The sequence below is a fragment of the Anarhichas minor genome, unplaced genomic scaffold (genome assembly GCF_050575085.1).
Source record: "Anarhichas minor isolate MPS153535 unplaced genomic scaffold, ASM5057508v1 ptg000090l, whole genome shotgun sequence".
NCBI lineage: Eukaryota > Metazoa > Chordata > Actinopteri > Perciformes > Anarhichadidae > Anarhichas > Anarhichas minor.
Window position 1 is genome coordinate 298,232 of NW_027466536.1, and position 16,577 is coordinate 314,808.

The 16,577-nt window shown below is 44.8% G+C and overlaps 2 protein-coding genes across 2 annotated transcripts in view; both read right to left on the bottom strand.

The window, feature by feature from the left end:
* The window catches only part of necab2 (N-terminal EF-hand calcium binding protein 2), a 106,106-nt gene extending 100,256 nt beyond the window's left edge, over positions 1–5,850 (bottom strand). The window contains exons 1-2 of the mRNA XM_076082247.1: positions 5,527–5,850; positions 819–843 (exon numbers count right to left, since the gene is read on the bottom strand). Of these exons, the coding sequence (XP_075938362.1) occupies positions 819–843; positions 5,527–5,850 (349 nt within the window). The remainder of the gene's footprint in view (positions 1–818; positions 844–5,526) is intronic.
* Positions 5,851–7,020: 1,170 nt separating this feature from the next.
* The window catches only part of hydin (HYDIN axonemal central pair apparatus protein), a 72,581-nt gene continuing 63,024 nt past the window's right edge, over positions 7,021–16,577 (bottom strand). Inside the window, 19 exon segments of the mRNA XM_076082114.1 lie at positions 7,021–7,221; positions 7,539–7,805; positions 8,378–8,602; positions 8,712–8,942; positions 9,030–9,180; positions 9,260–9,423; positions 9,581–9,790; positions 10,349–10,571; positions 10,831–10,940; positions 11,239–11,409; positions 11,577–11,729; positions 12,369–12,567; positions 12,672–12,841; positions 13,407–13,628; positions 13,710–13,917; positions 14,748–14,895; positions 15,213–15,378; positions 15,902–16,028; positions 16,126–16,326. Of these exon segments, the coding sequence (XP_075938229.1) occupies positions 7,021–7,221; positions 7,539–7,805; positions 8,378–8,602; positions 8,712–8,942; positions 9,030–9,180; positions 9,260–9,423; positions 9,581–9,790; positions 10,349–10,571; positions 10,831–10,940; positions 11,239–11,409; positions 11,577–11,729; positions 12,369–12,567; positions 12,672–12,841; positions 13,407–13,628; positions 13,710–13,917; positions 14,748–14,895; positions 15,213–15,378; positions 15,902–16,028; positions 16,126–16,326 (3,547 nt within the window).

Here is a 16,577-nt window from a genome sequence, read left to right on the forward strand (position 1 = left end):
GCAGCTCAGACAGCAGACACACAGAGCATAATGCTCGCTAGTTTTACGCTTCACAAAAGGCTTCAGACACAATAAACCGCGAGTCTGTGTTGAAACAAGATCATCCGTCTGAAAAACTAGCCGACAAGGCAGAAGTTGAGGAACAGATTGTTTGTTTAGATTCACTTCTTGTGAATATTTCGTCCCTGGAAGCAAAAAACTGCAGATGCAAACGCTATGAAAACAGAAGTGAACATTCAGAGAGCATCTGTCTAGTCCTCTGAGGTATTTACTGAAAATTAAAGCAGACACTTTGTCTTGTCAATTGCTTGGAAAAGCACAGGGGCAAGTCAACACACTAAAGTGGAACGCAGCCATTATTATTGTCATAAGTGGCATCTGTGTGTGAACAGTAAAGATGGCACCAATAAGAGAGGTATATACAGATTTAGAATTTGTTTTAATCTGCATCTGGATCTCCATCAAAACAGATGTGAAGAACAGACGGACGATCAAGTGACACATGAAGCACTTTTTTCCCGTTCAAGTCCGTCCAGAACTTGACGAGATAAAACTGCGTTCAACGTTGATAAACCCTTAAAATGTTTAGTCTGCTGCCCAATCAAACAACGAGACGGGAGAGGACATCCATTTATGATGTATGAATTGTTCGAAAAAAAAAAAGTATTTTCATTCCAAACTGAGATGAAATCATACTGTTTATCAACCTATAACATGTTACATAACATTAAACAGTAAGTCTAGGAAAGTTCTATAATGGATAACCTTCAACAAATGCGTTACATGAACTGATCAAGAGAATGAATAAATTCACTCACCATCTTTGTCAGCTCTTCTGAATATCTGTGAACAGAAAGCAAGACAGTGTAATCAGCATCATTGGAGGTATATCAGCAGTATGAACAGCAAGAACGTAGAATAAAAGAGCCATAACAGGAGCTCCTTCCGTTCAAGTGTTAAGGAAAGTGACTTTCTAGTTATTAAGAAACTGCTAAGTAGCTACTAAGGACAAAGTTAGAGTCTGGGAACAATGACTACCCGTAGTTTACAACGTCTTCTGCTGGCTCTTCTGCAAATTCAGTAGAGTGTCATCAGAGTGTGAAACGTAAAAAAAGGGGCAAGAGACATATAGGCTCATATTAAATATACCTCCGCTCTGTTACTGACTTGAAAGCAATCATTAAGTTGCATGGTTGGCCTTTTTCTCTTTGCCTCAGTGTTTTTTTTCGCCAAAGGTCGAACCTACACCTATATGGCACTGGGCTGGTGTCTGTCAGAGGATTGGTCCGGGATTTGAACCTGGGACCGCTCCAACCCAAAGAGCTAATCATGCCTCTACAGGACAAAGAGCCACCAAAGACATGTTCTGCAAGATTTGCTCTGCATACCAATTTGCCATTTTACTGTTGGATGCCCCATGCTCTCTTCCACTTCCTCGTCCCCCAGGTCTTCTGGATACTAGTCCCTCCAGTATTTACTCACGCACAGAGGGTACCAAGAGTACAGAAATGCAGAAAGGCCATAGCTACGCATTTTTGTGGTGGTTTAGCAATACGGACACTATTGCATTGTTTAACTATACCTATTATTTAGGGCAGTAGCATACGGGTTGAGTTTAAAAAAAAAAAACTATAGTTTAGTAAGGGAACGCAGAAAACAATGTTAGTTCAAGTTATAAAATAAATGTAATAAATATCCACAAAAATCTTTTTTTTAAACTCTTCAATGTTTAGTAGGGGACATCATTTCCGGTCCCTCGCAGCAAAAAGAAAAAAAACCCGGCGGGTGTACCGACTGCAACAAATGTTTCGGTCTTCCGTTCAGTTCGTTCTCTCGCGCATTGCCGCGCAGTCCACGCAAACACTAATGCTGTGTGAACACAGCATAAGTGACGCAGTGCGTCTCAACCAGATAAAGTGCAGTGGCGCGTGATAAGACTTGTTAGGAGCCGCGTGACTGAAATGTTTATTGGCGTAGCGGCGGATAGAACAATGATTATGTACACGCGCGCGCCAAACAAAGCCGCTGATCTACAAAGAGAGTCATGATTAGGCCTACTTGTCGTGTGTACGTGCGCACCGCATTCTATCCACGGAGGAGCGCGCGCTGACTTACAGCTTCAGTGAAAGCTTCTCTCCCTGTGGAATTGAGAGTGACAGGTCTGGTGCTTTCATCGGTACTTCAGAGTTTGATGTAAACTGTTCCCACTGACAACAGTCAGGAGACGGGGAGGAGGAGGAGGGGGCTGGAGTGAACAGAACGTGAGAGGGAGACGCGCGCGGAGTTACTCTCCGTGCGTGTAGTGATTTGTTCCACACGCATCCATCTTGTTCATTGCGAGCATTCAATTTAAACAGTATCTTGCGAAAAAAAAAAAAACACACCTTTTGGTGTGGCAGATTTCTCCATATCTTAAAGGTTGTTTTCTCAAACTAGTTAGTCAAATTAGTTTTTTCTCAGACCCAGAAATCTCCATTTCAGTCGCACTCACATTCACCAAACCGTCCGGTGTCATTCCTTTCTATATCCTGACGATTGTCACAGAGGGATCTGTTCATACATCAATCATTGGCCTGATTTATAGAACATCATATTCCAAAAAACATGGTGTCAATTGATTTCTTTTCATGGCTGTTGGCAGTATTTTCTGATTTATGGAGTGATACAAAGAGATTTGTACCAAGATATTCCCTCAGTATAAACATTTGCCTCTACAATTTGAACAATTTTGCAATGTATGTAAAATAATATGAAAATTAGCACATATTTGGTAAGACAATGCCTCATTTGCATATTTAAACATGCTTGTCACGCAATTAAATAATTGTCTTAATGCAAGCTATCGATTGGTTGTTTCATGGCAATATCTATTGTTTTTTTTAACCCATTGACCCCTCAACTTGTAAACATACAGACAGAAGTGTTATGCTGTGGGTTATGTCTTATATTTTACGGGCTGCTGTAGCTGTTATTGTTCACGTGAAGGATGCAACTGACAGCTTTAATAGACGCCTTTCCGACCTCCAGTGGGCGGTCCTAAAAAGGATTTTGGTGGGGTATCTCTTACGTACCCTCCATCACACAGCCGGAAGTACACAGAATCCTTCCCATCACACCTGAGAACACAGAACTGGAGCAGAGCTTATAGGACCTCCCATATAAAACACTTGGACGCGTTTCGTTATCAACCGTTTAAGTGTTTTATTGTTTCAACTAATAAACTTCCGACTTTCACATTTAATACTTCAAGTAAGGCTGAAATAAAACGAATTGATCAATAGAAAATGTATCTGCAACTCTTTTGATAATTGATTTTTTCAGCTGTTTATTTCAAGCAACAACCGTCAGGATGCAACTTTTTACCGACAGAGCTCGCAAACCAGTTCTTTAGTACAACGCACATAAACTAGTGTGAAACTCCTGTACTGCACAGCTGTTATTGATTGACAGACTATGAGCGGGTGGTGCGTTCAGGCAGCGGCTGCAGCCGTCAGAGAGAGAGAGAGAGAGAGAGAGAGAGAGAGAGAGAAAATCTGCGGAGACGCGCGGCGTTCCAAACGACAAGCCGCTCTCATTGTTCTGCTCTCCGGCTGCACCCTGGGGTGCACTCAACTCCTAGAGAAAAAAACTGTCAACTCTGGAGCTGCTGGAGACAGACGAGCTCGGAGAGGAGGGGAAATGTCGCGGTGAGGAGGCGATGTTCGTGTAAGTGTGTGTGTGTGTGTGTGTGTGTGTGTGTGTATATGTAGAGAGAGAGAGAGAGAGAGAGAGAGAGAGAGAGTTACAGCAATACAGAGTGAGAAGAAAATGAGAGACGCCAAAAGAGAGAAAGAGAAAACAAGAGAGGAACAGCAGACAGAGATAGAGTGAGGGAGATCGTTGCATCCATCTCCTAACCTTATTAAGAATGGATGTTTTCTTGGCCTGGTTGAGGAGAGGAGGAAGGGGAGAGGAGGAAGGGGAGGGAAGGAAGGGAGGGGAGGAGGGATGAAATGAGTTTAAAGAATATAGAAAGAAAGAAAGGTGCATCGGGGGTTAAGATGAAGGAGAAGACGAGAGCAGGATAGCGATGAGAAACAAGCAAGCGGAGAGGGTCTAATGAGCAGAATGCTGGAGGCACACCTGCAGCGATCCCTCAATCCCTTTGGTGCGGACTCCATCACCGTGATAATAATGCTGGGTTCAATAATATTGGAAAAGTCATTTCAATTTCAAAGTTCAAGCCAATGCAGAAAAAAGTGTGCTGGAGAGAAAATGGCAGAAGGCGCGGCCTGCACTTGTACTGAAATATGATTTTTATGTAAAAGCAAAGCGCAGCTTGTCTTTGAGCCGTGCCTAAAGTTGGAAATTCAACTTTTTTGTTTTTTTAGGCATTTCCTGCCTGTGACCCAAACTTCACACGTACATGGATGATGTGGTCAAGACCACGTGATTAGAAACAGACCAGCTGTTCCATGGGTCACACATCAGAAACAGGTCAAAGAGCCATTTTGGGTCCTGACTCAAAGCTTAAGAAACCCTGCTGCACTGCATCTGCCTCAGGGAGGGAGTATCAGAAGCAAACTAGGTTACCCCCCCCCCATCAACCCCTCTACACGCTCACACAGACTCCAGTAGGGTACTAGGATGCATTGGCCCTCTGGCCTCGATCATAATTGGTTTCCCGTGTAGCCCTTTCCTTATTAGTCTATTTGGGTCGTGGGCAGGGTCTGCAGAAAGTGAACTACTTTTGTTTTCTTACCCCGTTAAAGGAATTACAAGCGACATCAGCTGATCTCCGGGGAGAAGATTTAGCGGGGCGGTGGAGAAAAAGAACCCAACGGTATTGATGAGGTGACCCAAATCGACATGGCGCTGCGTAATTGTACCTTTGTGCAGGTCTATCCGCAGACCTCTGCGTGGAATTCAATCGGGGTTTCTGTAACAACTGGATCAATACAAATATCATAGTAAGAAGTTTTCATTAATTATTAAAGTGTTGTGATAAAACAGACTCAGTGATGCTGCTTTTTTCTTTACTTTGGGTGTGTTGAGCGGCGAGGTGCGGCGGTGCGCGTCGGACTTTCTTTTGCAGTAAACCATCACCAAAAGCAGCGCTATCTACTGCACTCATCTGAATGATGACTTCTGCATCGGCGTAGAAAATAAGTGCACAATTTGAGCGAAGCTGAAGGGGCGTGTCGGTCAACGAGCGACTGTACGGAACATTCTTTGGACAAGGAGAAAAGATATGAAAGCACAGTGATCGGACGCTGCCCGATCACCGGGGGAACACAGCTGGCTTGATTGCCGACAACACGTGCCTCCCAGAGTGTTAATTAAGCGGGCAAATCACCTGCTTGCCCCGCTTAAGCTCGCGCTACAAACCCTCGACGGTACATTGCGAGACCGCTTCTGTGCGTAAGTGCGCACTGCACCGGTCCCGTACGCACCGCTCGCTGGACGTCTTCGTCCCCACAACACCCTCCCCATCAGACCCGTTCAGGCTGACCGCCGCAGCCCCGCGGAGCCTCCCGCTATACTCACATCCAAAATAACAGAGATGCCTCTCCGTGGCTCCGGGGCGAAGAACTGCTCCTGAGCCACGGCCACGTCCTCCTTGCTGGAGGCGTACTCCCGGCTGGAGATGTTCTTGTCGCTCATTTTGGTGACGATCCAGCGGACGAGCCCGTCGATTCCACCGGGCTGGGCGCCGCTGTTTCCGGACTGCGCTGCCGTCGCGGACTCGCTGTCCTGACCGGCTACGGGTTTCGGCTGCTCGCGGCTTTCCTGGTCTCGAAGTTTGGCTTGTTCTTTGTTGAGCAGTTTGTGGACTCCGTCCCTACAGTAGCGCGCTGCCTGCTCACACATCCTTTTGCTACGGAGCGCTCATGCTGCGCTCTATGGGGGAGAGAGAGACGCCCCCCCACCCCCACCAAGCTCACCAGTTACATCACAGCACCTACCCCAAAACACACCCATCCATCCTGCATTTCCTACTTAACTCCAATATTATCAATCTGACGAGAAATGGTCATTATATTCTTATGGAACTGATATTTTTAAAATTTTGACAATTTATAGTGACTTTGATGCTCATACGGGTATTTACTGTACGTCATATTGTAAATTATTTTTATATTTCTATTGGGTAAAGAGTACAAAGTGAATATACACTTTGTTCTTCTAAAATGTTCTAAAAATATGTGAAGTTTGTTGTTTTCAATGTTCGGTCTGGGTGAGCAGTCAAGTAACACCCATCCATGTTGCTTTTAAAGCTAGAGACCTCTTAGTGTGTGTGTGTGTGTGTGTGTGTGTGTGTGTGTGTGTCCTGTGTGGCTCACTTTGTCCCAATGGGAGGATCAGAGGATTCTACTCTTGGGAGTAAGAGTGTCCCTTGAACTGTCAGTCCAGCTCCTCATTAGAGGTTTAGGTGTATGTATGTGTGTGAGTGTGTGTGTGGGGGGGTGCGTGAGAGTGTGTGTGTGAGAATGTCAAATCTAACCTTTGGTAATGAGTCTCCTCCAGCTCATGCCCTTTCAGCAGAGTAAACTATTGCCTGCAATGTGCCGATTGTCTAACAGTGTGGTTTGGACAAATTAACTCCAGGTAGAAAGTTGACACTTTAACATGCAGGTTGTGAGGATGAGCAAAAAATAAATAAAATAAGTAATAATTATGTGTTCTGTATCCAATCACTGAGGCACTAGAATTGTTGAGCTCTCTTGACATGATTGCCCCCATGTGGACACGAGTGTGCAACGACAGGCATCGGGCAGGTTTCCTCTGCAGGTTTTATTCAGTTGACTCTTCAAATATTTACGAACACAAATGTGACAACTAATTATTCTAAGCAAATAAATATACACCGGGCAATTCTGGCTATTATTTTGACACCGGCATTGGAGTTTAGGCATTGAATAAATAATTTGTCAACACATTGAACTGAAGCATCATAAAAATAAGTTACACACTGAAGGCTTGAGTTAAGATCGTTTCCTGTGCATTTATTTATCTATTTGTCACACATCTCTCTCTCTCTCAGAGCGGTAGCCCTTTCAGGTAATAGACCCAAGAACAAGGTCTGCTGTGGCCCTCGGAGCACTGGCTGGAGACGGTCAGCTTGCCGAACCACGGCCCCGGGAAGCCTTCAGGAGGGGCCTCAAAGGATATCAGGATGTTGTGGGTCTTTTTGGAGAGAATGGGGTCCGCCTCTTTAACTGTAAAACAATTGTTGTCCACCTAGGAGCAGGGTAAACAATGCTAAATCAATCACAGATATATTAAAACGTTAAAGACATTAATTCAATTGAAGCATTTTGTAGAAGCTCGAGGTCTAAACAGGAGAGTGTAAAAGCCAGACGGCAGCACTCTCTTTACTGTAACTGTTCCAGGCTAAATTTAAAGCTGCTTGCTTCATGCTTCACTGCCAACCGGAAAATGATGTCATTGGATTTCAACAGATTTATTGTGGTGCACAGTGGTTGTATTGAAATTGAATTCCGCTCTTCAATCTGGTTATTTCCCTGGTCAATATCCGGCCATTATCACGTCTTTACCTGAAAAGAGAAAGTGGTGGTCTGCAGGAATATATTCTTGAAGGGGATGGCAACTCTGTGACCGGTCCGGACGCTAAACGGGCCCTGGGCTTTGGGAGGGAGGCTGATCCCATGCAAGGGAAAGATGTAATCGCCACCGATCGCTGAGGACACGCTGAGCTGGCCCCTCACTTTCCCCAGCTGATGAGGTTCAAAAGAAACCTCCATGCTGACCTCTGACCCCACCTGGGGCAGGGCCTTGTCCACTGTGAATTCCGGGCAATCAGTCTGCAGCAAGGGGATCACATGACAACAAATAAATCGCTGTGGTAACGTTGCTATTTGATTGAAACTGTCAGGCTATGGTTTCAGCTTTCTGGCTCCTGAGTCAGTCACTTACCTTCATACGGCAATATCAAAAACATAACTGCTTGATTTCAGTTTTACAAAATGCATTATTTGTTCATATTTTTGGGCTGAGCTTGCCTCCACTCAAGTCTAGTCATCAGGCAAAGTCAAATTTCAACTTAACACTTTTAGAAACAAATTAATTCAACACATCAGGTGTAATTTTCACTACCAGGGTTTGGTGCTAGTGTCACAATTACAGCTTTAAATCGACCAGGGCTCTTTTCTCCTCCAGACCCACACAACACATTATACAACTGTCTTCAGAGCCTAAGTAGTAGTCCTCGTGACAAGTGCGTGTGTAGAACTGGTGAAGTGCCCCTTTGAAAGAGTAAAGTGCAAAGCTACAAAAGCAGAGAACAGGCAGGAGTCGACAGAACATTTCAGTATCACAGGAACATGGCGTGCACCGAAAGTTTCAAGTCATTGGCACATGTCTGTTGTTTTCTTACCTTGCCTGAGTACTCAGTTTTGAAGCGGGCGTGGTTGGTAAACTTAACAAGAACGGAATGGCTGCTGCCCAGACAAGTGTTGAAGTGGACGGTTTTCTCTGGTGGTGGGGGCAGAGCTGTGAGAAGCAGATCGTAGTGGAAGTAGCCCAGATCATTACTGTGCAGAGTCAGCCGGGCTGTGGACTCGCCTGCACGCAGGGGCTGGTACTCGAAGCTTAGAGAGCCCTGAACCGAGGACACGCACACGCACACACACACACACAGAGAGAGAGTATGAATTGTGTGTGCACACAGCTGGTTTTTCCGTACAGAATTATATGTCCTCGGTATACACCTTTGACTGTCCTGGCACAGTGTGCAGAAGTGGGGCACTGATTTCAGGGCATTTACACTCAGTGGTCAGACAGGTAACTGTGGTCAGGGGGTTCTCCACCTGCACAGTGGCCGAGGCCGTCTGACGGACAGGGGTAACCAGCTCTATGGTGGACAGGACTCCTGGAGATGTGGCCTTGAAGGTAACAAGGTAGTACAAGTACTCACCGGACCCCTCATTACGAAACGTCACCTAAAGGGAAGGGTTAAATGGGGGACGTGAGGACAAGGCTGAGAAATATATTCAGATCTGGTCACAGAAATGTGTGTGTGAGCAAACCTTGGTGTTGTAATGCCCCTCTCTGTATGTAAAGAAAGACATCTTGTAGTCTCGTCGGGCCAAAGCGGAGACCTCAATGTATTCTAGACCCTTCAGGGACACCGTAGCATCTGGCTTGTCTGGTTTCAGGATCTCCATCAACACACGAAACCTGAGCACACGGAAACACTCATGACCAAAGAAACCCATATTGCATTATTATATTCAGGGTTATATAGTGTGTGCATTACCGCTGTTGCTTAGAGAGCCAGTTGTGCACAGGGAGCATTTCTGTGTGGTGAGTCTTTGCCGGCAGTTCATGCACAATGTTGTCCTCTGCCTTTGGAGGTTCAGCAGTTCCTTGAAGGGAGTACAGCATGCCCGTCCCATCAGGGAAGGAGAAGAAGACCGATCCCTGAGGAAATAAGGAGCAATATGACAAGTTGATGTCACACTTCATTGCTTACATTGTTTTGTTTTATCACGTATAATGCATTACACTGCACTGAATATGCACAAAAGAGGCAAACAAATAAGTAACGGATCGTGTTTAAGCGTTAGTGCCCCTCTACCAGGTGTTTCTTCCCATCAGCGGTGACGGACAGCGGTCGGTAGGTGATCTTGTATGTCTTGTTTTGGAGGGGTTCAAGGATCACAGAGGACGCAGCGCTCCACTGCTCTCCCTCTACGACAGGCCTGATGCTGCAGTGCTGGTTTGTGGGGTTGAACACGGGCAGAGTCTGGCTGTGAGAGCCACGCACTGGGCAAACAAAGTTCACCACCTGGAGACGAGCAGTCAGACTCCGAATTATGCAATATGTAGTACAAAGGCAGTTCCATGACTCAATGTGCTCATAGATATCACTTAAAGCTATTCAAAGCTTAAATGCAGAGGGCAAACTTCATGTATGTACCTGTGTGTGTATATGATGATTGGAGTAAAGTTCAAGCTACCATGAGGAACTTTAATTTTGTATTGATTATGACAGATCCTGCGGACAAAAGCGGTAGTGTCTCTGAGTACCAGAGTCACTTTGGAAAACATTTTACTGCAGCAGGGTCTGACAGTCTGCTTCGCGCAGTCCTGGTTCCCTGAGGCATCAGTATTAAACTGAGACTGTTTCATAACAAGTTAAAAGTTCCTCACAGTAACTTTAATATATATTTCTTTACTTTAAAAGGTGATCATACTAAAATAGAAACATATTACTCAGTCAGATGATGTCTGTTCTCAATAGGGAATACGTTTGTCGCCTTGTTTTGACTTGTAGCTGCCAGAGCACATTAGGCTGATCGAATGTCACTATTCAACACTGTGTATAAAAGTGCATCAATCAAACCTCTTTGCTAGTGGAGGCTACAATGCAGGAGCCTGTTACAGTGAGGGTAACGGGTGAGGGGGAGCCCTCCACACAGCAAGACAGGTTCTCATATCTTTTGTCGTTAATCAGTTCCACCGGGGCAAAAGTCACTTCGAAAGGAACCTCCATGCCGGGACAGATATAGCCTTTAGCTGGTGTGATGGACAACTCTGGAGGAAAATTCCCTGTTTTCCACTGGAACCTGGTTACATGGATAAAAAGCAAACAACAGGATATAGATCCAATCAGAATAAGTCATGAGTCCCAAAAGCAGACTACTACAAAGTGAATGTTTTCATAGCAAGTTAAAGAAAGTCTTTTGTTGGATTACGCAACAATTTGTAGACTCTAATAAAAAGGAGTAACTCTACAAAGTTTGTCAGTGCTTCTTCTGCAATTAGTCTGTATGAGGTTTTTATCTTACTGAAATTGGATCATATATACTGTATATTTAACCTCACCTGGCACCAATGTCCCCAGCGTTCATCATGACAATCCTCTTCCTGGCTTGGCAGCGCTGGACAACAGCTCCAAAGGCTAGGTGGTCCTGGTCCAGCTGGACCTCCACACCCTGACAGGTAAAATCAGAACTAGTGGTTAACATGACTTCATCTAAATTACAGTATAGAGTTAATGCGACAAACTTTAAAATTTCTTGTTTATGTGTTTCTAAACAAATACAGTTCACACTCATTGTTTTTAATGGACATCTGTGGAATTTGTGTGAAGATAATTCTGAGAACAGTTACACCCGTTAACTTAAAGCACTTTAGAATAGAATTCCCTGCTTGTCAAGGCACGCAAATACATCAAGCGTTTTGCAAACGATGCCCTTTTAAAGTAACAGGAGATTTACTTCACAGCCTTACCCGGCAGCAGCCTTGGATGGTCAGCAGGGGGTGTAAGAGGCCCGCAAACTCCGCCTGCAGCTCAGCGGTGAAGGGAGGCGTGTGCTGACGAGGTGAGAACTGGATCTCAACATTACACGAACCAACACTGGCTTTCAGGTTCAGCTCACCTGCTGGACTGAATGACAGATCCTGTAAGAGGAGGAGGAGGAGAATATTAAGTTTTGCTTGCGTGGACTACTCTTTATCAGTGTGTGTGTGTATGTGTGTGTGTGTGTGTGTGTGTCTGTGTGTGTGTGTGTGTGTGTGTGTGTGTGTGTGTGTGTGTGTGTGTGTGTGTGTGTGTGTGTGTTCCCTACCCTTGGATCCAGAGGTGTGTTGGTGTTAAGCAGCAGAGTAAAGGAGAGGTCTAAAGGGCTGCGATTGACCAGAACCACTTGTTTTTTCACCTTCTGACCCAACACCAGAGATCCCAGCTTCACTTTCCGCTGCTTGGGGTTCTCCACCTCCAGCTAGGACGGAATGATACATATTCAGGAAAAATAGATCAAATGGATCAGAATTAAAATAATGATATAGTTTAGTTGATATCGTTTTATCTGCCCCTCGTGATTTACCGTGGCTTGTTAGCTTGCCAATGTGTAAGTTATTAACAGAGCTAGCTTACATACTAGCAGCCCTCGGACTGTATTTTCCGGGGCGTGTGAAGATGATGTGGACGGTAGTATTGGTGGGACACATGCTGGGTGACTCATGGCCTCAGCTGTCCTACCTGTCAAAGAGAGACCCTTCTCTGTTGCTAGTCACTCAGTCAGTGGGCTTTCGGTATTGCTAACTGCTACTACATTCTAGCACACAACTGTTGTGGGATCAGATGCTTTCCGTCGCAGTGATGTGATCAGCGTAATGCACAAGAAGGGATGTTGAACAGCAAAGTGAAGTCTTTTGACATCACTTGAGGACATGTTTCATCTCTGTCCCAGTCTGTTCCCCTTTACACAGTGTCTCCATCCCGTTAGAATAGTGTGGTACACTTCACTGCTCAGAAGAGCATACAACTTGCTTCCTGTTGCCGCTGCTCAGCAAAAGTTACAAAGCAACGCGTCAACACGGTCATTTTAGTAATACATTGACGCATTCTTCCTTCTCACCTTCATCTCGATGCCTTGGCCCAGTATGTCGACGTGTTTCGTGACACAGCTGTTTAAGACAAAGGTGAGTCTTTCATGGTAGCGGGATGCCTCACGAGGATAGAAGTTGACTGGTGCCTCCATCACAGCGCCAGGGGACAAAATACCTGGTTGGAAGTCCATCTCTAGGTAAGAGGTGTTTCTGAACTGGGACTCAACACTGAGGAGGGGGAGGTAGAGCAAATCTGTGCATTTTAACTCTGGAAACTTTCTGTGTAGACACCTTTACCTGACGTGTGGAGAAAAACAGACACACTCAACTACCTGATGTCTCTCTCGCCTTTGTTGCTGATCAAGAGAGTCCGGGAGGCCGGCACCATGCCCGGACTGTACACGAAGCACTTGCCAAAGTTGTGCTTGGTGAAGGAGAATTCAAGGCTAGGTGCTACAGCTCTGCCTTTGATAGCAAATGTAAATGTCGGCCCGTGCTTCACCTGACAAGATGAAACAAGAGAGAGGAATACAGGAGTGTTGTTGACAGAATCAAGACAGGAAGTTACGTTTTAACATCGGTTTAAACACAGCTTCCACCAAATTGAACAATTTCATGGTGTGACATTAAAATAATTTAATTTATATTTCATTGGTAAATGCAGGATAAGATTTAAGTCTGCGGATATCTATTCTACCATTTATACTTCATTAAAAGGCGTCGTTGTTGACTTGCTTTTAAAGCCTATGAACAATGCAGATAAAGTCTAGTAGAATACATTCGAGTCTGAATTTGGCAGTAATCGTAGTATTTGTCTCAAAGAATAAAATACAATACAAGAAGATTAATAAAAACAAAATTTGAGTAGAATATCAGTTTTACAGTGACTCACTACGGCGTTTTCGCCACACTTAACAGAATGTGGAAAAAATAACACAGATTAAGTATTTATCAATGCTTAAAGATTATTTATAGCTATACAACTTTTTTTTTTCTTGTCAGTGCAGAATGAGGCCTAACCAGCCTCATACCTCTCTAAAAACCCTGATAGGAGATCAGCATCTCACCTTGATACTCAGTTGGACGTCCCGCAGGTTGCAAATGCTCCGTGGACAAAAGAAGAGCAAAGATCGCAGTTGCTTCCCAACCTCAATAGTGCCGTTTTGTGGCTTGGCTTGCAAGTGTTGCAGCAGCTCACTGGGACCCGTTAGGTCAAAGTTGACTTCTGATCGGAATCTCGCCAGATTGGACACCAGGAAATTAAAGGCGGATTGCTCTGAAATCCCCACCTGCATATAGTGCACATACAGGTAGATGTCACGTTTCAGCTTCGTGCATCTGAGTATTTGTGTCTGTGAAAGTGAGCTGACCTTCCCGAAGTCCAGAGTGTCTTTGCGGTTGGGGCTGATGTCTCTGAGGCCTCCTTCTGGCTTCTCAAGTTGAACGGAGGTGCTCATGCTGAAACAGTCGGCTTTAACTGTGAGCGCGAGTGGCTCTGATTTCCTCTTCACCCTCAGAGCCAATCTGAAGCTCACATAGCCCTCCCGGCAGGGCGTGAAGGACACCGACAGCGGCAACCTGCAACAAAGAGTTCACAACAATTGACAGTTTCACTGCTCTCGATGACTTCCAGCAGTTTGCTGTGATAGATGGGTTGTAACAAATTGAATTGGTAGTGAAGCGACGTGCAACTTCCTCATAAAGCTTTGATATTTGACACGTTAATCCCCTCATGCTAGATGCACAAACAAGTGCGGCGGGGATGACGGAGTTTTGTAGGCCAACAACAATTGCCGAAAATAAACTTTGTGTCAAACAAATGTTTACGATACCTACACGTTTGGTTCAGCAAGATGATCGTCACAAATGAACACCACTTTTATGATGTTTGAAGCTTGAAGGCAATCAGCAGAAATAAAAAACTAACGTTATAAGGCTATAAACGGACTGCACCACATGAGCACGCGTATACACGAAGAGGCTGTAAAGGCGGGCTGGTGATGACATTTTGTAATGTCATTTAGCAACTTTCTTTCAAAGCTGTTTTGAAAGCTTCAAAATGCACGAGAGGAATATCTGCTGATGTATTTTAGGTTGTAGAACAAAACGTTTAAATCTCTTAACCTTGTGTTAACCACAGACCTTATTTCAGGCATCTAACCAAAAACTCATTAAAAAAAAACAACAAACTGACTTTGAGACGAGGGAACCGGAAGTGCAGAAACGCTGACTCATGTCTGGGTTTTGGGGACTTTGATTCATGCAGCACTCAATACACCAAGTCAGTGATTGTGTTTTCAAAATAACGGACACGGATACATTTCTAAACCTCATAAATAATATAGAGCATTGTGAATGGAAAGTCGTTACGTTGAGTGGTATTTAGTGTACGTTGTCGTGACATTAACCTGTCTCTGGCGGCCACTGTGCCGGTCACAGGCTGCAAAATGAGGCTGGACTGCTGGTCATCAGAAAGAAGAGACGACTGCAAGACAGAGAAGTGGAACAGCTTCTCCTCCCCGTTCACCAGATCCACTGTCTGTTCCACTTTACGACCTGTGCAGGCACACACACACACACACACACACACACACACAGTATCTTCGTCAGGCTTGAGCGTGTGTGGATACTTTTCTGCAGGTAACTTTGACAGTGAACTTTACAGACATATCTATATATATCTATATATATGCACTTGAACACTAAACTTCATGCACATTGCAGGAGAAACAGAGGAACATACTCAAAGAACAAAAAGCATTGCTTTGGGTTTAATTTGTGGTGTGACTTGAAAGAGATGTGTGATCATGTCCCAGTGTAAATGCATGTACAGTGAGCATGTGTGTGTCTGTGTATCTATGTATGTTACACACCAACAAGCAGTTCTCCAAAGTCAATGTGAGGTCTGTCAAGGAAGACGAGGGGTTCTTTAGTGGTGCCCACGCACAGGAAGGGGACAGACAGTGACAGAGCCTCAATCGTAAAGCTCCAGAACGACTCCACCGCTTCAAACTGCTCAGCTACATATTCAAAACACACCTGCACACACACACACACACACACACACACACACACACACACACACACACACACACACACACACACACACACAGCAGAGGATTACAAATGGCAAACAATAAATAAAAAAGAGAGGACACGAGCAAATGTATGGGAAAAAGGGCGAGAGGAAAAAAGACGTGGAAGGATGAGAGAGAAGAGTGACAAGCAAACTAGAACTGATTAGATCAAATGAGTTGAGCTGGAAATGGATTAGAGGAGATACAATTAAAAAGGTATTAGATTAAATGGAGGGAATGGGATCGGGTTAGATTTGTTGCGATGAAGTGGGACATGGGGAGACAGGGACGCTGAAACAATAATGAGATCAAATATCTCAAATGAGGGGAGAGATGGAGATTGACCGATGTGCAATGACATGAAGGAAATAATTAGATGATATGCTGTGAAGGAAACTGGAGGACAAATGTTACATGGGGTGGTGGTATTTTACACCAGCATTTTGACTGTGTGTGTGTGTGTGTGTGTGTGTTTCCATCCTTACTTCCACCTTCTTCCCAGGCAAGATGGTGCCACATGGGGTGAGGCAGCAGAATGGGCCGCCACATGTGTCTTCACACCTCCACTTGAAGGAGTAGGGTTTACTGGTTGGGTTCACCACACTAAAACATCTGTGGTGTAAAGCGAGAAGACACACGTATATATACAGTGTCAGGGATTAGAGTGACGGAGCGGAAACACTCTCATCTCTCTCTCTCTCTTTTTTACCTTGTTGATGGCACAGAGAAGTCAACAGAGTTAAACTCTATGACCCTGGTGTTAGGGTCCAGATGGCCCCTGAAATCAGGGTTACGGTGTTTCCCACTGATATAGTCTGAGTCCTCCAGGTGAAAGTGGCAGTGGGGCAACAGGCTGCGGCCACACACCGAGACACAGGGAGCCTGATCTCCATCCTGCAAGTTGGGGATACTGAAAGAAAAGGTATACACATGCAGACAGAAAAGAAATCAACAAAGTCTGTTACTATTTATTGTGAAGACATCCATTCACGTCCTCACAGTCATTCTGTCCTTCTCCACGTCCAGGGGTTATATCAAAGAGGGTGATGTCATTTATCATGACACAGAGCTCAGGTCTTGAGGTGTGGCCAACTTTTAACCTTTGGCGCAGCGTGGAAAAGTAGTCGGGCTGGGATCCAATCATGGGACAACATCAGATCC